At 32.2% G+C, this 25,717-nt stretch overlaps 1 protein-coding gene across 1 annotated transcript in view; it reads left to right on the top strand.

Moving 5' to 3' along the window:
- The window catches only part of Sema2a (Semaphorin 2a), a 1,027,416-nt gene that overhangs the window by 552,795 nt on the left and 448,904 nt on the right, over nt 1-25,717 (top strand). The window contains exon 5 of the mRNA XM_089642321.1: nt 5,548-5,782. Coding sequence (XP_089498447.1) covers nt 5,677-5,782 — 106 coding nt within the window. The 5' untranslated portion in view covers nt 5,548-5,676. The remainder of the gene's footprint in view (nt 1-5,547; nt 5,783-25,717) is intronic.

The following is a 25,717-nucleotide window of genomic DNA, read 5'->3' as shown; positions in this document are numbered from 1 at the left end:
GTTTTCTCAGTAACGTAGCTTCACTGTATTAATTCATTTGAACGAAAGATGCACTATTTCTAATAAATAATTACTTATTATGAGGGACTTATATGGAGGACCCGCCCCCAATAATAGGTTTATTTTGGTTCCTTACTATTAAAGATAACTGGGGCGATAGTACTTATAAAAAACCACTGGTACATAGTCACACCACACGTCTTACAGAAAAAAAGGTCTGAAAATACCTAAAATAACAAAGAAGTATAGAAACCAAACGCTGGAGTACTGTGTACCAGTGATTTTTAATAAGCTCAAAAATAAATTTGCTTTTGGGAAAATAAGAGTTTAAGCATGAAAACTGTAAAGATGTGGCTTATAAATGAAAAATCTGTATATCTATAAAAAAATAGAGTAAACAAAGAAGAAAAGGAAAGACATTATTTGAAATGTATTTTTTTTCACTAACAAGCTTTTTATTTCCAGAAAAAAAAAATTAAAATAACATTTTTCACTCAGTTAACGAGAATTTTCATTCTATTGCATTGTGCTACAGTACGATGTTATTCACTTTCAATGTGTGTTATCGTTTTGTCTTACTTATGAATGTGTGTTATCTCTATGCTATATTGTCTTGTACTTTTAAATTACTCTATCGTATTGTCATTCAAAGTGTTAGTGTACTTGGGATGCTTTAGTGAGTTCTATGATAGTATGTAAGAGTCTGTAATTTATTTTATGTAACGGGAGACTTATATTGTTGTATAATTGTATATTGAAATAGAACCTGCAGAGAAGCAGCCATGCGGCAGCTTCGTGGGACTATCTATACATTGTCTAAAAAAAGTTTAATTTTCAGTCAATTAAGATCAGCTTAATAAAAAATAAATAAATAAAAAAAATTAATAAAATAATTTTTATATCTACGTTGACGCTTATCTTGTATGGTTTAATCTCATCAGTTCCAATTTTTTAATTGAAAGTTAATTTACGCATTACGACGGAATACAATTTCAATCCACGCACACATAAACTGACAACCAAAATCAGTTCATTTAATTATACAATATTATTAGTAATTAAATAACTTCAACTAGTCGAAAACGAAAATCTAAAGTTTTTTGAGTTTGTTGAAATTATCCATACAAAACTTTTTTTTAAATATTTTTTTTTTAAAAGAAAGACATACATTCCCGGGTTACGAATAACCTGACAATATTTGAAAATCTATTACTACCATCACAGTAAGCTGAAAATGTTGCTTGTGTTGTGATGAAGGGACTTAGCTAGCCGAGGAATTGATCACACTACGCCTGGGTGGGACCCAAACGCGATGTCAACTCGGCCACCGACCGGTCTCTTTCTATGTACTGTGCAATCAAAAACAAAAATAACAGAATGAATCTGTGGCATTCGGCATTCAAAAATATATATCTTTCGAGGCATTGCACAACCGATATGTAAAATTACCGACTTATAATTCTTTTGAACTCCTTTTCAGAAATATTGCAAACTGTCAGCTTAATTTCTGCAACTTTCAAATGTTGCTAAATTTCTGAAACAAAACAAAATATTACCACCATCCCAAAAAGGCTTAAGGGAAAATCTGAGTACCGCTGAGTGCCATTGAAAATTAAACAAGCATAGCAAGAAAGAATTAAGATGATGTTAAAACTTTGGGCTTTATTCATTGATCTCCAAAAATTTTTAACACAATAATAGACCAAAAAATATTGCTATCAATTCTAAAAAAAAATAGAAATGACCGAAACGACAGTGAATCTATCAAAATAAAACCACAGGAGGAAAAGAAGCAAGCCTTTAAAAACCTTCACCTACATAAGCTACTTCTTTCAAGCTAATAAGTTAAAAAGAAAAAAGTTTTTTTAAAATGAGTCGTGAAAATGCAAGTCCGCAACACGGTATTACCAAAACAAGCGGACTACCACCAAATTTCCTGGAAATCTATAACCAAACCAATCCAAATTTTACAAACTCTATTCGACTGCATTGCTAATAATACCAGATATGAATTCATTCTATTCGTTATTGTGTGTGATGGAAGTTACTCGAGTTGTAGCTGATGTTACTGATTTGATAAGCAGATTGCCTCTAGAAATCGCATCTATTATCTTCAGAAAACTTGATGAAAATTCCTTGCTATCAGCATCCAAGGTTGACCCTGTGTGGTCTTCAGTCATCAAGGGAGATAAGGTTCTGAGGACCCGACTTCGCAGATATGTGCGTTCGTCAAGGATCTGTGATCCTCTTAATCTTCGGCGTTTCAATACCGATGAGCATTTGGCTAAGAAAACTTCCAAGTCGATGTTTGTCGCTGGCGCTTCCCTTGGTTTCAACGCTGTAAAAACTTTTGGGCCCGGGGCCAGTAGGCTTCTAAAACGTAAGATGGCTGATGATTGTTCCATCGTTATTCAAAAGAAGAAAATTATGAGATTTTAAATTCTTTGTTGTTGCTTGTGTAATATGTTTAACTGGTTTATTAAAAAAATATTTGTAAACAACAAAACATTTTTTTCTTTGAAACTTTTATAAATCATTATATATATTTAAACTTCATTTTCGAATAACACATAAATAAACATTAAAATAGTTCAGTGAACCCATGCCCGTTTTTTTAGTAACTTAGCTTCACTGTATTAATTCATTTGAACGAAAAATGCACTATTGTAATAAATAATTACCAATTCATGAAACAATTTTTATATCTCCTTTGACGCTTATCTTGTATGATTTAACGTTAAACCATACAAGATAAATAATGCTAATTTACGCATTGCGACGGAATACGAGTACAATTTCAATCCACGCACACATACATTGACATTTGACGCTTATCTTGGTCACCGTTCGCTATATATATAACATCACTCATTACATATTACTTTATTCACTATTTATTACTTTATTTACTATATATATATATATAAATCTTTTTCCTACTTGCTAACGCTTTTTTTACATTATTTTTAAAGAAATTTTATTAATCGCAATAGGCCTTTGAGGAAAATATTCACCCTCAGGGCCTATGTAAGTCCAGAAGTGACGGACATATTTATATATTCCTCCCACTGCGGTGCAAGGCGATGAGTCGAAAAACATGATGAAAAGGTCAAAGGGTCTCCACAAACCAGCCTCTCTTGCACGCCACCCAGCTGGTAGGCAAGCACATCCTGACACATCACACCCGATGAACCCAGGCACACCTGCTAAATCACCAAACGTAGCGAACCACTTGTGTTGGTTGGTTCCCGGGGAGGCGGTTCTCAAACCAGCCTCCCAAATTAACCTTTTCATCTCATATTTATAACACGGGCCTGCAAAGTTCGTTGCAGTTGTGCACTTATCCCATCATACCTCTTTCAACTGCGATAACCTCACAGCATATGCACCGTTCAACTTGTCTGAGGTGATATATTCAGTAAAAACATAATGGTAGAAGGCTGAAAACCACCGGAAAATGTATACATTCTAAATTCACGATTATTACTAATTACATAATAATGGGTTTAATACAGCTTGTAACTGTAAGTAGCAGATTTTATTTTTCTGCACGATGAATTAGTAATTTCCCAATGTATTCCTCTAGAACAGCGTCGGCAAAACTGTGTGCCGCAAGAAATCTCAGGTGTGCCGCGAAGGAAGAAGCCTCAAAATTGTACATTTAAAATAATTCAATTAGAATTTTTTCAATTTTAAATAAATTTAACATATAATGTTCACGATCATTAATAGTGATCGACGCGCGACGCGACACAGGAGTACAGTGACGCTGGTATATAAGCATCAAAATGCAATTCCCTCCTTTGCAAACTTTTTGCATTACTGTATAAAATATAATTCTAATTTTCAGTGTTTGTTGCTTCGTACTGAAGTACGATGGCTCCCAAACTGAAAAGTACTATCACGATGTATATATTTGCGAGCAGAAATAATTTCTTTAATTGATGCTGAAAATATGATTTTCTTCTCGAGGACAATTGGTGGCTGGAAGTAACATGTCATGATTATTTATTTATAACAAAAACACATAAATTTGTTTTTGACCACGATAGTTTTATTTTCACTCTACCGGTTTCGGAAGATCCCTTCCTTCGTCAGGAGAATATTTAAAACTGATGGTCTGACTGGTCAAAAACAAATTTATGTGTTTTTGTTATAAATTATGATGAGCCACAAAGTGAATGCTTTTTACAATTATTTATTTATTTTATTTCAACGCCCATAGGGCTTTTACATATAATAATGTACGTCTTTATTTTTTTTAGTTACACAGATTACATTAAAAATCAGTTACATAAAAACAGTTACAGTTAAACAAAATATAGATTACATAAAAAATATCAGAGTTAACAAAATAAAGGTTACATAAAATATAAGAGTTTAAAAATATAGGTATGATTGAGTAAAAATAAGTGAGACAAACCATAGAAAATCTGCAAAATCCTCCGAATCATCGATAATAATAATGAGAAGATTCCAAATACCTCTAATATTAAAAAATCTGTTTCTGAAAAAATAAGAAAATTCACAGATTTAGGAAATGAAATTAAAAGAATTTGGCATTCTCAGACAATAGAGATATTACCATTTGTTATTTCGTCTACTAATATATAAAAACTGGTAATCAGTTTGATCGATGCATCAACGCGAAACTAATTGTTCTCATATCGATGATTTTTTTTTAAATACACAGCGTAAATAAAAATGGAAATGTATTTTTTTGATCTGTTATCTAATAATTTGCATTTGAATGTTCACGTGAAGCTAGGATGAACGTTTAGTTAAAGTGAAACATTAAACTGTGATGAAAAATAAACTTGCTATGTTTTTGTATGTTGTGGAATGTTTGCCTTTTACGGATATCGACAGTAAATAGTTAATTGTAATTAAAAATTCTATCAGTTCAAAATAAAGCTTTGCAGTACGTACCAATCCTCTATCTTCACAAACGGATTGCAATCTTAAAGCGTTAGGTATTTTGTCCGTGTTCTACTGGTATTACTATAGAATATTGATCTCTTCGGGAAAAAGCGCACTGAACATTTGTACACGGTTGACATTTGTCACATGAGAACGGGCCGCTTCTACGACTCGTTATTGAGTTCAACATCTCGGCAGTGGAACGATTTGCCGGCTTCTGTATTTCCTCTCTCCTACAAGCTGGGTCTCTTGAAGACCCATGTTCACTCTTTCTTCTCATCAATAAAACCATCCACATTGCATCCCCAAAGGTAACATATGTGTAGAGTTAATGTAAAAACAAAAAACGCAATATGCAGAAAAAAAATATTGTTTGTGTCATTTTTTAAATATTTGTTTTTTTTTTTAAATGTGTCAATATTTTTTATCAATTTAGTTTTGGCTAAATACAGACATTTCAAAACGTACTCTACACATTTTTTTGGTTGATAAATTATTTTTAACATGAGTACTTATAATATCGGTTTGAGTTTTGTTTATTCTTCATTCATGTAAAAAATGTGTAGATTTTGTATATTTCTTATCATACTACCATTTAGTTTAATATTTATTTTTTCTTTGTTGCAGGAACCCCGCAAGGATTCAAAACAATGGAGTATCTGAAGAATAAAAGTGACATTGACTCGATAGCTTTTTAGTCAATAGCAGCGAAAGAAAAATTAGTTTCGTGTTGTGTGTGTTCCAAAAGAAGATACGATGGCTTTCTATTCGCTGCGGCTACTTGCTCTTAGGATACTTGTTGCCTCCACCTTCCTGTCCTGCTCGGAAGCTGTGCAGATTGTCATTGAGCCACTTCCCGAAGGTAAGACTTTTATGTAACTTTAAAAAAATCCTATTTTTTGTACGGCGACCGGATAACTCAAATAACTAAATGATAATTCATCACATTTTTAAAAAGTTATACAAAGTCATGGAAAGTGATGAAACAAAAACTTTATTAACTGGGTTAAGTAGGTTAGGTAAGGTTAGGTTAGGTTAGGTTTAAATAATAAAAAAATTTCATCGTTTCTAATGACTTTATATCACTTTTTAAAAGTGTGTTGAATTGAACTGCGTTGGCTTATCATGGAACCCTCAATGACAAAGTTCGAAATGTAGTGCGAGCGCAGAATTTTTCTGTTATGCTTTCCTTTTTGATAATCAACATTGAACATTTTTTTTTTAATTTGAAGTATCTTGTGAAAGAACGGGTTTGTAGAAAACGCTACTCATAATCATGGGTATACTGGTCGGACCACCAGGATTAAGACGGATATCGCGGACTTTATTAACAATCTGTTTGATTTGACAAATATAGATCAGTCGCGCAATGAAAATGTTAAAAAATAGTAAAACCCATTTGCAGCTGTACCCGAAGAATTAAAATCAAATTATCGATTTAAAAAAATTTACCAAAATTTCAAAGCAAGTAAAAAAATACCGTGTATAATGCTACAAATACACACCCAAGCCAAACTGTCAACTTATAGAAAAGGAACGAAGCAAACCGCAAATGGCGCGAAACGCCGATAGCAGATGCTTTGTTCCTTTTTCGTAATTTGTGGCTCGGTACTTTACGTACCATATGACATCGCAAATGTTATTTGAAGAAACGTGAAGTTAGCAACTAAACGCGAAATGCAAAAATAACCGTGTTTTTGAGAATTGTAACAAAGTAGTGCCGGTTAAAAAAAAAATGCTTGGGCCAAAAACGTTGCAGCGGTGTATTAGGGAATCTTTATAAGTAAGATAGCAGAAGTTGAAGGTACCAAGGCTGGAAATAGTGCCAGGCGAACCGACTACGTAGCGCTGACGAGCCGAAACGATAGTCCTAGTAAGTAGCGTGTAGTGAATCGCGTAACACATAGCTCTTCATTAATTTACCTACATATTACCACAAGCGACCGACATATGCGAACGTCTTACACGTGGTACTATTTCCAGGTTTAGTTAATTTTTCAGAAATTTCTTGGGATTCAAACCCCAATCAGCCGGCCCAGAGTCAAAACTTGCACTACTTTGTCATAATACCATATTAGTTATTCTCTGAATATAATCATGATTGTATTATTTGCCTTCGTTATTTACTTAATTTGCGCATTTTTCTTGTACCTACCTACAAATTTACTAAATTATCGTTAAAAGAGAACCTCAAAATTAATGTTTATATTATTAGGATGTGATTATTCTAAAATTTAAAAGCACTCGAATAAATAACATGGTAATAATAATTGGAAAGACTGACAAAGATAGTTTAATTTGTTCTGTTTTATTATTTGGTGGTTTAAACAAAGTTTATTACATATTTTCATTTAAGAAAAATAGTGTTCCTTTACGCAAGTTAAACTTGGTATCTTATACATACATATTTGTTAAGCTTTTATATCAAATCATTTCGTTTCAAATTGAAAAACAAAGAAATGTATTTGCCAAATGTATCCGGTAAGATTATATTGTATTATATATAAGAGAAGTTAAAAGAGATGAAAGAAAAAGCTTTCCATAATTAATACTCTTTTCAGTAAAATAATTAGTCTGAACGCACGTAATTAAAAATATCTCATTTTCAATAATTAAAAGACTTCATTACGGAAAAAAAGTCATCAAGGTTACACTTTATTCAAAGGCTTTGATAATATTTTCCAATTAAAATCCGATAATTAACTTGTTTTTATTTCGCAGAGTGTTTGATTCGTGAAAAAAATGTTAATTTTGTAAATAGAAATAATCAAAAGAAAACATTTTTAAGTTTATAAAACAACGTTTAATATTGTTTGATGGAATTTTTTCAAGGAGTGAAAAATACTTATTATTTTCAGTATTTTTGTCTTCGAAGGTTTTATTTTCATTTTTGAAGAATGTCTTTTGTTTTAGTAAATCAACTGGGAATATATTTTTGAACGAGACGCAATTTATAAACGGGGTCACCAACATTTAGCAATATATTAGGGTGCGTAAAAATTGGACAAAATTTTCGCGAGCCGAGCCACATAATTTTTCCATTCCCACAATTCGCGACTCAGCTTGCGGAAATTTGTCCTATGTTTATACATAGCTTTACATTTCACGCTAAGCAGCATTCATAAAAGTCGCCGCTCGCTTTGTAATGAGATTTTTTTACTTTACATTTTAGTAGGAGGCCCTGAAACAAATAATTTTCCTCATGACCTATGTCATCTTTGGGGGTGCTGTGTGGGGGTATTTTTAAGGAAAGAAAGGAGAAGAAGTTCTGGGAAGGAAAAAGGTATAAGGGGTAGGTAGGAATCTAGGGATCAGTGTGTGCAGAAATAACGCACGAATTATTATGTATCCCTCCCATTGGGGCGTAAGGCGATGGGTCAAGCGAGACCAGTTGAAGAGATTAAAGGGCAGGTGCATCCTGCATCCACCTCACCTGATGAACCCGGGAACCCCTGCTAAAACACCAAACGTAGCGAACTACTCGGGGTGACCTATGGCAGAGGTGTTGGTTATCCAACAAATGGTTCCCGGGGAGGCGGTACCCATACCCGCCTCCCAAATTATAATACGCCTTCCGAATCCCACTTTAATGAAAGGTGTGAATTCGTGTTTTTGTTTTATTGATTACTGCTCTGAGCCAATGGGATTATGGCATCTACATTTCGGGGTAGGAAGTCATGAGGCTGAAGGAAATGAGGAGGGGAAGGACATATGAAAGATTGAGGTTGGGATGTATCTGGCTGTGTCATTGACCAAGTATTATCTAGACAAGATTTGCAAATCATAAAATTAACACCAAAACCAAAAATATTGGTTTTTAGAAAACATTTTACAAAAATAAAGTGCATCTTGCAGTCGAAAAATCCGAAGAAGCATAGCTTTTTACTTTTTGGTCTGCACGGAGCAAATTTATCTTCCAGCAAGTTCGTTCCAACGACTATATGTGTAAAGATAATTTTTAATGGACTTTATCATTAAGAATGTAATCATTCATATGAATATTTAAAATTAGTATGTATCCTGTGAAAAGCTTCAAGGCGGCGTACAATTTAAGTAACAATTGATAGAAATATTACATTTCTTTCTAGTAAAACAACTTATGTATTTACAATGTTTCGATTCTAAATAGTATTCTTTCACCAGGGCAATTGTGATTATAAGAATATATATTGATCTGTGTAGTAATAATTGTGATGTATAGTAATAGGTTGAGTATTTAAGCGATAGATGGCGCCAGTCATAAAGCTTACTCCAGATTCAGATTATTGTGAGGTTATAGTGACAGGGAACAAGCTTCTCGAACGAGAGAATTACCAACCCTCGGGTAATTAACAGTGTAGCTAAATCCAGACCTATTATTTGTAACGTAAATAAACACAATTTTAAGTAGAACCTTTTACCATACATCACTATAATATTGATTGTAATTATTTCAAATAATTACTTATACATGTACATAGCTAGTACAAGGTCATAATTTTTGGCCATTTGATAAAGAACTTTTAAAGTGGCAACTCCATCCTTTCAGAAGTCCAGGATAGTTGTGTTAACGATACGTCTATACAATCTATACATTATACTTTCACCTATCAAAAGTTCCATCTTCCGTGTTAAAGATTTATAAATAAAACTGTGATGAGAGGGAATATCCGATTCCACCACTGCTACTTCTAACAGCATTAAAGTTTAAAGGTTTTCTAATCATTAAGGTAAATAAATTGCATGAAAATTGTTCCGGTTTCCACGTTGAAGTGGTGGCCTCTCGGAACTCGCTATACTCATTCCTCTGGTATTGGCTGCTGACGCTGCTACGATCGTAAAGCTTTCGAAAGTAAGAAACCGCAGTAATTAACGGCTGCCCAGGCGTGTGTCGCTTGCAGCTTTCTTCGGTGCAAGATATACGGCTAAACCCCGGGAAAGCTCTGTTCTCCTGTTAGAATGTTCGCAGAAAATAGGATTATCTTGCAAAATAAATACTTCTGACCTGGTTTCGGTGTCCAAATCTAGATCGAATTTAAAACTATTGATTCAAATTCAAATTCAAAAAAATATTTATTGTCCAAAAACAAATGTATGTAAATAAAAAATAAAAAAAACAGAGGTGTTTAATTTATGTAAGATATTCATTTAAGGTGTAGTTACATTTGTTTAAAATAAATATTTTTAGTGATGATTTAAATTTAAGTATGTCGGTTATTTGTTTGATGCTACGTGAAAGGTTGTTATATACTTTAATGGCCATTTAGTGTGGTCCTTTTTGAAATATAGTTTTGTTTGCTTTATTAATTATTGATTATTCTCTTTCTTCGAAAAAATAATAATAACAATGAAAAATTTGATCATCAATGGATTTTACATCATGTTAGACCTGATAATATTGAGAAAAATGTACATTGATTTATTTATTTTAAAATACATGGTGTTTAATTGTCATTTATAAGACATTATTGATACATTGAATCACCGGACTAGACAACTGCCAGTTTCATGGTCACCAAAATCATAGTTATTTTGTATAAAGTTTAAACAATATAATGTGATATTTTGGGCCTTACCAACAAACGCAAACGTTTCAAACCCTACAAAACCGATAACTAACCTTAATTTAGAGTATTGGTTGTTTCTCAGATTCACATCATCTAAAAAACACCACGTTAGGGGTTAAACACATTAACATTATGAATAGATTTAGTTTGGAATTAAAGTTTTAAATTCTTAAAAAACGCATTTTTTCAAAACTACAGGGGTAAATTATTTTCTACTAAATAAAATTACAACGAAAAATAGCATTTTTTCCCTTTTTTGAATTACAATGTTCCAAAAATGATTTTTTAAGTAAAAATTGAATGTAACACAAGCATAAAAAAGGATAGAAGGTAAATGTGATATTTAGATAAGAATGAGATAAGTGCTATATAGTGCTGGAAAGAGATTGGTGCAATGAATATTTTAAAACAAATATAATGATACACGAAGCACAAAAAATGAGATCAAAACAGAGTATTAGCATTTCACTAAAAAAAATTCCAAGTTTTATATAGTAATATGAATATGTAATATTTAGAGATCTGATCACATCATGAGGTGTGAACCAAGATTACTTAACTGATTCCTATATTGAGGATTGATGGAAGTCGTAGTAAGACGCGCGCCTCTTACCTTAGCTTTGATAATTTCGTTCTTTTTAGTCAATATGCTTATGTTATATTTGCCAGCTTCTTATAGTACGAATTAAATTTCTCCTTCTTCAACTTACATCAAGATAAAAATGAAATCATTAGAACCCATAGGAACAACAGAATATAAAGACTGTATTGTGTACTTACCCATCAATAAATATTTAGGTATTTTTCAAGTATCTTAGATTACAACTATATTATGGAAATCATTGTCTATCTTACTATCATGGTGAAAAATATGATCTAAACGGTTTTATTAATAAAAAAAACCCCGCTACACATTTAAATGTAGAAGTTAACTACAGATTAATTCAACTGTACACCCATATGAAACCATAGGTTCCTACCGCAATTTGATATAAATTTATAAAACTTTGTGAATTTTCATCAATTATTTTTCAATAAAAAGTTTAAAAAGTGAGGTAACGATAATGTTTATAATACATTTGACTATTAGAATTTATTTTTTGTAATCAGGTATTAAAGTTAATTTTTAAAGGAAAAAACGTAAGGTGAGCAAATTTTAAAACACTTTAATGTTTGCATTAAAATTTTGAATATTTCAAAAATAATGTACAATACAATTTGAAAGCATATTTTATCAACATTCAAAATCGAAAACTATTATTTTTTGGATACGTTCAGAAATGTTTATTTTATTTAGATTTTATGGTAACGCAGAAATGTCGTTAAGAAACATAGCTGACAATATAGCAAAGGCGTGAAGGGTTAAATAATAGTCAATTAATTGTCGAAATATTTGCTTTGCTTTAGTTCAGTACTTTAGAAAATGGAGCCACTCACATATAAAAGTAAGTATTAAAAGAAAGTACCTACCTTAGTGTGAATTCTTGTAATAAGTACATTGGCATTTTCAAAAATTTAACAAGTGCCTTGCCAAATTGCCTGTTTTACATTAAACAATTTAAATTAGCATAATCATAATTTCTAAGTACTATGTAGATGGTTAATCTCAGGTTATTAAAATTGATATTGTGAAATATTCAAGACGCCCGAAAAAATAAGTATAAAACACGAAATTTGAATAGCAATCAAAAATTTCAAAGGTCTTTTTTAACGAAAAGCACGGGACGTTAATCATTCTATAATATTTTTGGTTCTCTCAAAGAATTTTTTCGAACAATGTAATTTCTAAAGATCGCCAAGACAATGTCTGGGCAAAGAAAAAATAAAAAAATGAAGGCGGTGAAGTAGAAAAACTAATTATACGAAAATCAAAGACGAAGGTTTTGCTCGTCTTGTTTTTCTCGACTATAAAAAAATAATATTTTTCAACTTGGTGTTTTTGTCTAAATTTAATTTACTTCTATAAATTATCACACAGAGTTACTTAAGTTTATTTACAGTTAATTTGAAGAGCGAAAATAATGTTTATAGATTTAAAATGGTTTTCTTGAAGTATTTCAAAAGATTTCTAAAACTTTACTTATCCTAATAAAAAACAACACTTTATTTTAAAAAAGAATAACATTATGTATGTATTTTTTACAGTTAACGGATTTCTTTTGCTCATTCATTGGATATATGGTTATAAATTGATTATGTTTATGTCAGCGCGTATTATCGTACATTGATCCCCTTTCAACTTGCATAATTTTGATGGACATTCCCTTGATTCTCTTGGAGGTACGAGTAATGTTAAGAATTTGATGAAATTTTGAGATAAGAGATTACGACTTTGAGACTCTCAACTAGCAAGCCAAAGGTCGCGGGTTCAATCTTGTTTTTTGTTTTGTTTTTGAATCTTTATTTAGATGTACGCAAATTTTTTCATACATCTAGTAGGAAAATATAAAAAAAATACAAAAAATAACAATTACATTTTAAGAGAAAAAGACCAATACACAAAATTATATTATATTAGATATCTAGGTGGCTAAAATAATATTGGTGAGTATGTTCAACAATCAAAAATTATTTTTTACATATAAAGCACATGTTCTACGAAAAGTGCTAAGGCTCGTGGCTTCCTTTATGACATTTGGTAGGTTATTATAAAGTTTTTGCCCTTTATAAAACGCGCTGTTTTGTGTGCATGAAAGTTTAGTTTTGGGAAGCCTTAAATCTCTTCGTCTTCTCGTAGGATAATTATTTAATCTGGGGTTGCGCAAGTAAATTTCATTTGATGAATTTGTATTATTTCACAATTTATTCTTTTAAATTAATATATGGAATAATTGCGGCACGTTGGAAGTGGAAGATACTCTCAGTATCGCCCTGGTGTAAGAACACCATTCAGATTTAAACGTTGCTTCAAATGGTTTTAGCCGTGTTTGGTGACCAGATCAGAATAGTCAGGTACTCTCCCACCTTTCTCTTCCTCTTCCCCATCTCTTTCCACTCCTCACAATCTTCAGCCTCACAACATAACCCAATTGGGGATGCAATAGTCTCATTGGCTCCTAACAGTTGGCAGCAGTTTGGACTCTTGTACATATTCACATAAAAAAGAGATACTAAAAGGGTGTAAGGCAAACAAATCAAATAGCATTAAACATCTCAGAATAACCATTTTTCCGACAATAATGTCACTCAGAATTTACCAACAGCATAACTGACGAGTATTTTGGCATTCAGACGTTTCTCTAATTCAGTTATATTAAAATAATCATTTTCAACGCACATGTAAGATTTTCCAGTACAAAAATCAAGCCTGAAAAAATTCTCAAACGAAAGTTTTTTTCCATCTCAAATTCTTCCACTGATCGAAAAATTCTAAAATCAAGAATTCACCGAGTGTTTAAAAAACTGTCAGCCGGACATTTTTCAAAATGCCTGTTACTTTGGTTACCGGAGGGATAGAAAAATCCACATCTCCCTGGGAAGTGTCAAAGTCTGATGCTTGATGCGGGTTGAAATTAATCAGTCCAAAAGCAGTTCGAGATTGTCTGCACACCCTGTCCCGTCTCTCAATAAAGCCACTGGCTTTTGTGGATGTTCTTGATTGACACGGTGGCCAGAGTTAAATTTCTCGTTTTTTGAAATTGAGTAGAATTTTTTGAAGAACAATTTTTTATTTTACATATTTGCCGAACGAATATTCATTTCTCTTGATGTTATTGAGATTTTTTTGTTTTGTATATTTAAAAATTAATGCTAAAACACGCCAATTATTATTTTTTATTGATACATTAACGCAATTTAAAAAAAGAATATTTGGTAATGTGAGCGTGCTGAGGGTCCCATTTTACAATTTAATTTGACACATTGTACGTCAATAAAATTCATTGTATCGAAATTTGTTAAATTAAACTATTTTAAAAAACATAAAGCAAAACAAAATTAATGAAGTTAAAAAAAAAAAATAAAATGCAGTAATGAAATTAAAATAATCGAGGTAGTTATAAAAACTAAACAATACGTTTGTAATTGTTAGTCCGATTATGTTTGATATGAGTACTACGAAGATTTTTTTTTTATTCATTAAGATTTTTTTTTGTAATAAATCCATTTTTGTTCGTTAATCCATTTCTTAATTTGGTTAGCCAAATTTTTTTTTCCTCATTTTTTTTTGTGTTGAGTACAAGATTGTTAAATTCTTTTATTAATATTACCTGTTAATATATTCGTAAATATAAATGTGTTGTTTTTTAAATTTATCGTTTTAAATAAAAATTTTGTTTTTTGTAATTTTTTTAATTCATACTCCTTTCTCACAAATTTAATTTACTTATTCCATATTATGCTGTTTCAGTAGAGGTAAAGTCACCAGGAGAAAATACATAATTGGTTTTATTTTACTATATAATACTTATGTACAAACTGATTAAATGTAAATTGTCGATTTCCCGAAAATGAAAAAAAAAAAAATAAGTTTAAAAAAAAATACTCGAAAGTAAGTTTTGCAAAGTAAGTAACTGCTAGGATGCTAACTTGATCGCTTTCCAAAAATTATTTTTCAATGATTAATTTAGTTAGATTTATAAAATGATTATATTTATTTTTTAATGAGAAAAATCACTTACTGCATAAAGTGGTTGAATTCAGCATCGCGCAAAACAAAACATTTCGAAAAGGGAATCTTGCGTCGTACGGCTTTAGCTATTTTCAATTATCAGATTTTGATCGGAAGAATCTCTCATCGTCTTTCTAACAACATTTCTGGTAATGAAATTGCTATAGTTTCATTATTTTAAACCTATTTATAACCAAATCACAAAGCAACATATTTTTAAATCGTGGTTTCATTTTCTGATTTAGCCCAATTTGACCATTTTTTTAATCCGAATGGAAAAAACGTTGAATATATATATTTGAAAAAGGCATTTGGTTTATTTTACGGCCTACGGTTTTTCCCAACAGCCTATAAAAATTGCTTCCCTCCCTCTGACAGGACAAATAGCCCATCTGTCCATCGACTTGTCAACTGTATTGGTTCCGGCTCGTCCTTCTCCTTCCACTTCCCCTTCCTCATCCTCTATTCCACCCATTTCCAGTTCCGGTCCAACGCGCGTTGAAAACGTGGCTGAAATACTACTGTGTTGAGGAAAATCAAGGCTTCCCTTGGTTAGAGCTGGTAGATTTTATCTTTCAAAGCAATATCGCTCTCCTCGTACTATGCCCGAGTATGCAAAAATATTTGCCATATTTGGCTGAGCGTAGCGTTTCTTTTTAGCATTTATTTATATAATGGTACCTACCTGCACAAAAAAAGTATGAAAAAATTGTCATTGAGGTAGTGACGTTTTTTTGGACGAATTTGATAATTTCTTTTTTTTTTAATTTTAAAAAATGTCACAAAATATATATGATATATAACTAAGTAGGTAGGTAATTAAGTACCTACTTATAAATGTTATGATATCAGATAAAATATTGTTTTGATACTAAATACCATAAATTAGAAACACGTGATCTTTAACCGTGTTCCGTTTCATGTAATGACCAGAACCACTCGATTAGAGCTCTGTATAAATCCAAAAATAATCAAAGAATATAGTAATTCTGCTACTAATTTGTGTGCCGGTGGTAATACGTATGCAAAGGTGATAGAAGTATCTAACTGCACTAATTTAGAAACAAGAATGCTATACTATCATATATGATCAGTCAATATTAACGAGCAATGATCGTACCTACTTCATTACTACTTGTAACTCATTTCGACTGTTTGAATGAGCAAATTATTTGATGTATCGCAGTAATGTGTATCCTAATATAATGAAATAGTTCATTTGGTTTGGGTGCATCAAAATACATAAATACCTGCGCTTATTGATGCTACTTAATTGGTAGCTTCATGTAAGTGATTAACATTAATGAATTCATTGCTTCCTATTCCAAGCGTTACGTGAACTCATGTTTTTTAAGTCATATTTTAAAAACAGCATAATATTAACACAACCTTTTGTCGAACTTTAGAAGTCGTTTTAAGGGAATTGATCGACTTTGAAAGATCAAACGTAATTTTCAATTTATTTAAGTTTTTAATAAAACAGGACGTGGAGGTTAGTACAATATCTAGTCTGCCATATAACAAGAGGAATAAACAATTATTATTTATTTTTTGGAATAACTTATTGAGTAAAACCTCAAATTGTATTTAGTTCAGGTTGAATCTTGCGATCATACATAAATATAGTTAAACCAATAAAAATTTACGGTGAGAAAAAAGGAAGACAATGTTGGTAGTTCTTATTCGAAGTATGATACAGTTAAATATGACCGAAGGAGATAGGGTCCCATTAGCTCATTTGGTAGAGCTGTGCCCCGTCAAGGCAAGGTCCTAGGTTCGAGTCCTAGATGTGACCTTATCTTTTTCTGATTTTTCTGTTTCAGATTTAGGAATCGCTAATATTGTCTTCAATAATTAAATATAACAATTATTATATTTAAAAAGAAAACACAATACTTAAATAATGAAAACTTAACATAAAAACAAAATATGAATAAATTAAAGCATCGTCCTTCAAGGAGGTCGCCGCGTCATAAAGATTAAAAAAATATTTTGGAAAATAATTTCATCTTTGAATCATCTTATTCACATATCCAGAGTATTTCAGTTCTCGTTTCAATTCAATTCCCATTATTGGAGTGCTGAAAAGACTGGCAAAATTGGAAAATCGCGAAGAGGGAAGATTGGTAACGTGTATTGGATAAGAGAATCCAATAACGCCACCTGAATGTGACCTAATAAACTCGTGCATACATTTTCAATCAAAATCCCTTCAATCGACCCAGTAATCCCTCCCGGCTCTAACGAAATATCTCTTGAAGGTGCGAATTTTTCGACTGACATAGATTGACTGATTTTTTATAGAGGCAGGTCTTCATATGATGCACTGTGCTTTTTATATTATATCGGCTCAACACCATTGACGATTCTAACTGAAGATATCGTTGTAAACGCACTCCTCACTTAGTATTGCTTTGTCTAGCCTCGTTATTATTACGTTGATGACGGGTAATCTGGAATGCTCGAATCAGTCCTTGGCGCCGGTGTAGCCGGGGTCGTGACAACTGTCAATCTTTGTTTATTTCTCTGCGGTGACATAAGTTTTTTAAAGTGCTCCAATATTGTATTCTGCAATTGTGCTCCACGATAAAGTCTCAACCCAATTTTTAAATGATGAATGGTTTAACAAAAAACATGAGTGATATGAAAAGCGATAAATATAAAACAATAAATATTTCTCATATTTGCACTAAACATTTGCAAAGGTATCATACTATTTGATACCCTTGCAAAATTTTCTAATCATGTCAAATATACAGAAAATAGGAACCAGATAATAAACACATTTTATTTTTAAAATACTATGTATTTGTTAGATAATAATGAGAAGAAAACATTTCAGTTTCCGGAAATGGAAAATAATATATTTTAATAATAATTTTGTTAAAATTAAAACCGATTGTTACTTGGCGGCCTAAAAAAAACAAAAAAGTCTAATTTTACGTTTTTTATCTTACTGATAAACGGTAGTTTTTCTTTTAAAAGTGGGTTTTAAGCGTGTACCCTCATCGTAAGTACAGTCTAATATGAACCAATATATATTTTAAAAACAATATAAATAAGCACAAGTACACCTTTAAATTTTTTTCTTCTGAGTTACTATGATTTTTTTTATTTCTGTCATACGACGCCAATGTGAAATTAAACAGAAAAACTTATTTCTTATTCTATTCTGTTAAAAGAATGTGTAGATAGTAGATACATATGTTATATAACAGGAAAACAATCTGAAATAAATTGAGGTTATAAACAACTTACTAAGTCTTATTTTTTTCAATTACTTTTGCATTTCTATTTATCATTTCATTTTATTTACTCAGTGACACTCCAACCAACATACTGAAGAGAGTGGCTTCTCCAAAAACTGAAATCTTGGAAAAATAAAGAAAACCTAAAATGCTTTCTGACCAGTGGCGGCCAGCTAATATGTGCTCCCGAGCGCCGAACAACCAACAAGATTTCCGACATGGCTAATCACAATACGAAACTCGGTTCGGTTATAATATCTCATTCAAAAGGTACCTACTTATTAAGCGCGCTTAACTTGCAGACCGACTTTGACTTGTGCCTATGTTCGTAGCAGTTCGTTTTCGATTGCGATCCAAAATTTAACTGCTTTGTCGCATATTCTGTGGAACAGTCGAAAGCGTGGGTCCATACCATTACATACTATTCTTTGCAAATAATACCATATCAAGAACGGCGTTCGGAGTTTTACCACCACATCAGAAGGAACGGTTTATTCAGTAGAAAGTTAAACTAAAACGCGTATGTTTGATATTATTGTCGATATCGTTGTTTCAATTTACCATCTGCTATTTTTCAGCGAATGTTACGCTTCTTCGATACAAGCATACAGGATAAAACTTGTCATTAAGAGATGAGTGATGGTCAGATTACTTATTATCAGTTCAGTCAGTACTCGCCGTTGCCAGGCATTGTCTCTTGAATTTAAAACTTTTCTTACTCTGAGAAAGTTTTGAAGTTTAATTGCAGGTTATATCGATCTTGTATATCAATTATTAATAAGGCATATCAATTGCATGTTATACTAATTTATGATTACTTTTGTGTTTGTTCAACGTATAAATTAAGAATGAGTTTGAATGTGGAATACATTAAGAATAATAGGTCGAGTTTTGAAAACAAAGTGATAATAAAAAATGCCGGTCCACCTAAAACCTGAACTGATAATAAAACAAGAGTGCAAATCTGGATCGAAGAAGTTTACTCGATCATTTAACAAAACAATGTATAACAAAGCTTGTAGCTCTGTGCATGTGATCAATTGAATAGTTTATTTTGTTTTACGTGTTTAATTTACGATGTTGATTCAGTTTGGACAATCAGCGGTGTTACTGATGTAACTCACCTTTCTGAAAAAATCAAAAAACATAATTCTTATCATTTACATTTACAAAAAGTTTTGAGCTTAAAGGTTTTAGGAAAAGTTGACATCAGAATGCAATTGGATTCAGGCTACCGTGCCTAAGGTAAACACCATAATGAGCTATTTAATAAAAATCGATACAGGTCAAATTTCCCAGAACATGATTTCAATGTGACGCTTAAAACGTATGATTTCCTAAATAAAGTTCAGTACCTAAAAGGTAAACTCTGTGCAATTTACGCCCGCGACGATTTTTCAAAAGCTAACGGCGCTTTATCAATTTTACAACTTTTTTATAGTACTTGTTTATTAGAAGACTTTCCCGAGACTGTGAAATTACTAAAACTTTTGTGCACCATTCGTGACCTTTGGAATGACCTCAGTTGAAAGCTAAAGATGTTTCTCAACGTTAAAAAGAATAAAATCTTTTAACACGTTGAGCCAGGACAGACTGAACGCACTATCAGTGTTAAGCATTGATAGAGGTCTTTGCTAAACAAAATGAACAGAGAATAGAACTTCTTTATAAATAGGTATGTACCTTTATTTAATTTATTTTATGACTTAATGTTGTAATCCGGTGAACCCCCACATATTTTGACCACCGGCCGCCACTGTTTCTGACACAATGTAAAATACATTTATTCAAATATCTTTTTTTTAATAAACTTGTGCTGAATGTTACCATTCAAAAAATTCTACTAAATATTCAAGAAGATACTACAAACGAAACATAAAAAGAGCTGAAAGAGACACAACTAGGAATTGAACCCAGGATCATTTGTCTTACCGGGACAGAACCTTAACCAGTCGACAATTGGGACCTAGTTATTAAAATTCATACTTATCAATCTCACTTTTCAATCTTCGAAGTACAAATATTATTCTCAACTAATTCCTATATTTTTTAGATGCTATCTTTGTGTGAAAGTTCATTCAGAATTAACAATAATATCTTGCAACTAATTTTTTCACATATTTTTGACAGCTACCTTTTTTGAATGATCACACATTTTTAATGAATCGGTTTGTAACCTTGATGGTGTCTCGGATAAACATACACGATTTTTATTTAGTGGGATGCCTGTTGACTTTTTCTTAAAGTCTAAATGAATATTCATTTTTTATATAATTTGTTATATCCTTCAACTGATACTTCAAAAGTTAAAAAAAAGTTGTTTATTGAAGTTATTTGTAAATCCGCGTTGAGAAACTATTATTACTTACTACCATTGACACAAATAGATTTCTACGGCGTCTTTTCTCTTGAAACATATTATGGTCAAGAACAGATGAACAAAGAACATCCAATGTTCAGATTCATTTACTGTAATTGTCTTTCTTTCTTTGGAACTTTTTAAAACCATTCCACATTATTTCGAACTTTACTTGGAAGAAAGTTACATAAGTTTTGAGAAAAATGAATCAGATTAAATCGTTAATACCACGAAATAATTACTTGGTATTGAGTAATTCATCATAAGTTTTTTTAGTGAAGAAAACTCGTAGCATTCTACTTTCACGAGAAAAATAAATCGGAAGAACCTTTGTAGGATTTCCAACACCCCTGTTGTAATAGTCACTCCAAGTGTATCGCTACGTTTGATGACTTACAGGGGTGTCCGGGTTCATAGAATAGAGTGTATTGGTGGCGGATGCAAAGCCCGCCAGCTGCGTGGCGGGCCGGATCATGAAAGGCCTGTCAAGGGAGAACCATAAACCTCTGCATCAGGACTCTCTCAAATCATGGCTTTGCACCGGAAAACATATCTTCTTAAAAAAATCTCTTCCTTATATCTATCTTTAAAAAAAACACTACAAAGATGACATAGGCCCTGATAGAAATTATTTTTCTCATGGCTTCCTATGTGGAGTCTTCCTATACAAAAATAAATAAATTACATCTTCATTCAGCAAAATATCTGGGTTATGTGGGCGGGTAATAAGGAACCTGATTTGCCTCGTTTGAGGTCAGGTCACACACTTTCATGTCCCGGACAGGCACAAAGCCTGCTTAAGATCGACTTACAGATTTAAGACGCATGAGTGTGTTTTGTGCCTTTGAATTGTATGTATCGATACACTACGTTTGGTTTTCTGAAAAATATCTTGTAGGTTTGCAGCCAAAGGAACTATAAGGTTGCTTTATGATAAATACGATATACCACCGTGGCAGTCATCCATGGACTTCAGCAGTAGGTAATAACTAATCTGTGTAATATATTATAAAAAAAACTAATTTATACCTTTCATTTAAGGTTTTTTATCTTCTTTTTTTATAATGATTTAAAAGTTTGTGCTTTCTTAGAATGAATTGTAGATGGAATGAAGCAACGTTACATTATAATAATACAAAACTTTTACCTTTTTGGTACCTACCTAATTGAATTGAAACAGAAGAAATTCAAATGAGAAAGAAAATCTGTCCGCTTTTTAAATAAAATATCGCATCGTATCCATTAGATTCATTATAAATTGTATCAACTTAGGAATCCGAAAAGATTTTCATTTAATTTATTCTTCTTGAGGTTTCATTCAAAAGTTTAATGATGACAACTAAATCTACTGGAATACCTGGGTAATCTTTAAGCATAACGTCTTTTTCTGATTATGTAGTTAAAGAGGATAGAATATTTTACTTTTATATCATACCACAGCCTATATGCTTTATTCACGTTCATACATATTTTGTCGCACTAACTCTTGCCATGTATGCATGTATTATATACTTAAACTTAATCATATCATGGTCTCACTTCGACTAATTAATAAAAAAAGACTTTTGTGATGAAACATCAATATATAATGAACACGCTAATCGGTTTCCTCGGAAATTAAAGAATAATAACAAGGAAACAAGAAAAAAATATGTAAGGAGGTATTACAAAAAATAGGTAGGTACTAGGTATATGTAAAATTGTATTCGTCTTGTATATAATAAACTGTCTTTTTTAAAAAATATTTTGGATCGATTATATAATTGGTGTAAAATAAAAGATTTATTTTCAAACATGAATAAATGTCAATCCATCAGTTTTACTCAAAGTAAAAATCCAATACTCGCCCAATTGACAACATTAATCTTTCACAAAAGTATCATTGGGGGTCGTTTTTAATTACAAGATGACATTCGATTCCTAAGTTGATGTAATTACAAATGGAGGAATTAAATGTCTCGGTTTCGATCAAAGATCTATGTAACACTAGTCAGAAGGATTCTTGAATATAATTCCTCCCTCTGGTCAACTTTATGCAACATAAAATTGTCCAAAGATCTACGTAATACTAGTCAGAAGCATTCTCGAATATAATTCTTCCCTCTGGTCATCTTTATGCCACATAAAATTGTCCAAAGATCTACTAGATCTACTAGTCAGAAATATAATGTTTAAGTAATATAATGTTAGGTGTAATTTTGCGACTTTTCATCCCCAGTTAAACTACTTATTTACGAAAATATTTATTTTGACTAATTAAAACAGAAGTGTACATCTGTGATTTAATTGAATGAATATCATCAAAATTTGTCCTAGATTATCAGAATCCGAGACTAAAGAGAATTGAGACACCTCTTTCCACTTAACCCGAGAAGTTTTGTTCTGTCTTCGTCCAATAATCCAGCCTTCTTCCCTCGTATAATTATTTCAAGGGTTAAGATTATTAAACTCGATAAAAATCCAATTATAAGTTGAAGCTTCTTTTCTCTGAGCAAGCTGGTGGAAAGTAACGATTACAGAAACAACTTAGTGGTTCATTGAAAATTAATGAACTCCGTATTATAGTTTTCATTATTGTCAGAACACGGTATTGTCTTGAAATAAAATTATTCATGTGAGAAATTGTAGCAGGTTTGAGATAAATTTTAGATTTAAAAAAAAATAATAATTCAGCGTTTTGTCTTAAATATTGATGATTATGTCCAAAAATGGCGTTAATTAATTAATGAATTAATAAATTAAATTAAGTTTTTTCTCACCGGCAACAATTCGGAAATTTCTTTGAATTTTGTCTTTTAATTGTTTCCTTTTGATATATGAATTAATTTCTTCTGCCACGAGTCTTTGCTTTTATTCTAAAAAACCAAACATTTTCAAAGGTTGTACTATTTTTTCCTAACTAAACATTTGTAATTCATAACAAGGATTATTCGTAAACCGGTTAACCATTAATTTATTGATTTGCTTAAAACATGGAAATTACGATTATTTTAATGAAACTATATTATGCACATTTTTTTTTCAATTTTGATATACATCAATACTCGAACGAAAACCGTTAGAATGAAATCTAAAAGACATTTTTTATACCTAAAAAAAACATCAGAAAAAACTTCCTGAAACCGCAAATTTCATTAATTGAAGTATTTTATAGATATCAGCTCAAAATGTAAGAGTAAATTATAACTTGAATAACTGACGTGTTTTCTCCAAAATCCAGAGAGTTTCAAAAATATTTTAGTACAACGACAAATTATGCCACTTTTTTAAACAAACACAAGTAAAATAACAAATCTTATCAATTAGTTAATAATAATAATAATAATAATAATAATATTTTTTATTCCAGGATGTGGGGAGGTTTGTGCAATCCCACACGTCCCATATAGATATACATTTTTTTTTTGTACAATAGATATAATAAATTATCAAATAAGGAAAACTATGCAGGGTGTGGTCTTGAGTGCGCTTGGGCCCAGCGCTCACTCAGGAGTGGCGCTTGGTGCTGGTAGGCTGCGGTCACCAACGTGTTGGCGGAGGCCATTAGCCGCATCCTGGCTCCAGTGACCCGGTGTCTCATCAGGCCGGCAAATCCATTCAGTCCTAGTTCCGTGAACATTGTCGATGCGCTGCTGTATCTTCGGTATCCAAATATTATTCTACAGGCGTCATTATATTGAATTCGGAGTCGTTCCATCGAGCAAGTTCGGTAGTGACACCATGTCTCACAAGTATACAGGCCAGTACAGAATGCGTTGAACAGTATTTTTTTAACGGTATTGCTGCATTTGCAAAATCTGCGGGCAATCATGTTAGAAACTATGCTAAGGCTTCTCCTTTGTCGTTCGATATCGCCATCGTCCGATAGGTTTTCATTAATAATGTGCCCCAAGTATTTCACGTTCGAACATGTATTTATTTTTGCCTCGTTAAGGTATACGGGGAGCATATTACTTGTATCTTGACTTTTTCCGTGGTGGAACGCAATCAATTCCGTCTTCTTCGGGTTGTATATCATATTATGCTGTTTTCCATATTCTTCACAAATGTTTAGGAGTAATCTTAATCCCTTGATCGACGGAGCTAGGAGGATCATGTCGTCCGCGTAGCTTATATGATTCATACATATACTGTTAACACGACAGCCCGTTCTGATGTCCAGGCGACTTGACAACTCGTCCATGTATACATTAAATAGAATGGGGGACATACACCCTCCTTGCCTTACTCCTGACCGCAAATATATCGGCTGGGAGTATGTACTTGCCCACCGTACAACATTTTCTTGCTGGGAGTGCCATCGGGATAGTATGTTTATAAATGAGGTAGGTATATTCCTAGCTTTCAATTTATCCCATAATGTTTTATGACAGACCCTGTCGAAGGCTTTACTTAGATCTAAGAAGCACCCGTATACGGTAGTTTTTCGTTTCTTGTAGAATTCTATTATTTGCCTTGCAGTATATATTGCCATATTAGTGGATAGTCTACATTTAAATCCCATCTGGTTATCTTTAGACATTAGTTTATCATTTATCTCATTTAATATTACCCTTTCAAATAATCTTGCAGTTATAGTTGCTAAAGATATTGGCCGGTAATTGCTGGAGTTAGTCATGTCAGGCTGTCCCGATTTCAGGATTGGAGTTATAATCGTTTTCGTCATTGCACCCGGTATATGGTTGTGTTTAAGTATTGCGTTGAACAGTATGTGTAGTAGTTTGGGTATGTATCTACCTCCGTATTTTATGTGTTCAATACTTAAGTTATCATGTCCCGGAGACTTACCAGCCTTAGTGCCTGTTATGGCCTTCATTATACTGCTTTCAGAGAGGTAAACGTTTTGTCCATCAAATTCCATAATATCAGGGACAGACGGTATTTCATTTCCAGAAATATCTGCAAAGGTTCTTCTAAAAGTATTAGCAATTTCCTCCGTGTTTGTAGATCCATCAATTTGGCTAGCGATTCGATTTTTTGGTTTGATCAGGTTATTGCTTTTCTTCCAGAACTGGGCAAACTGCTTCGTGTCAAG

This window comes from Hesperophylax consimilis, chromosome 18 (genome assembly GCF_061612785.1).
Source record: "Hesperophylax consimilis isolate HC1 chromosome 18, BYU_Hcon_1.0, whole genome shotgun sequence".
NCBI lineage: Eukaryota > Metazoa > Arthropoda > Insecta > Trichoptera > Limnephilidae > Hesperophylax > Hesperophylax consimilis.
Note: the sequence above shows the minus strand (reverse complement) of the source record. Positions and strands in the feature narration are given on the sequence as shown.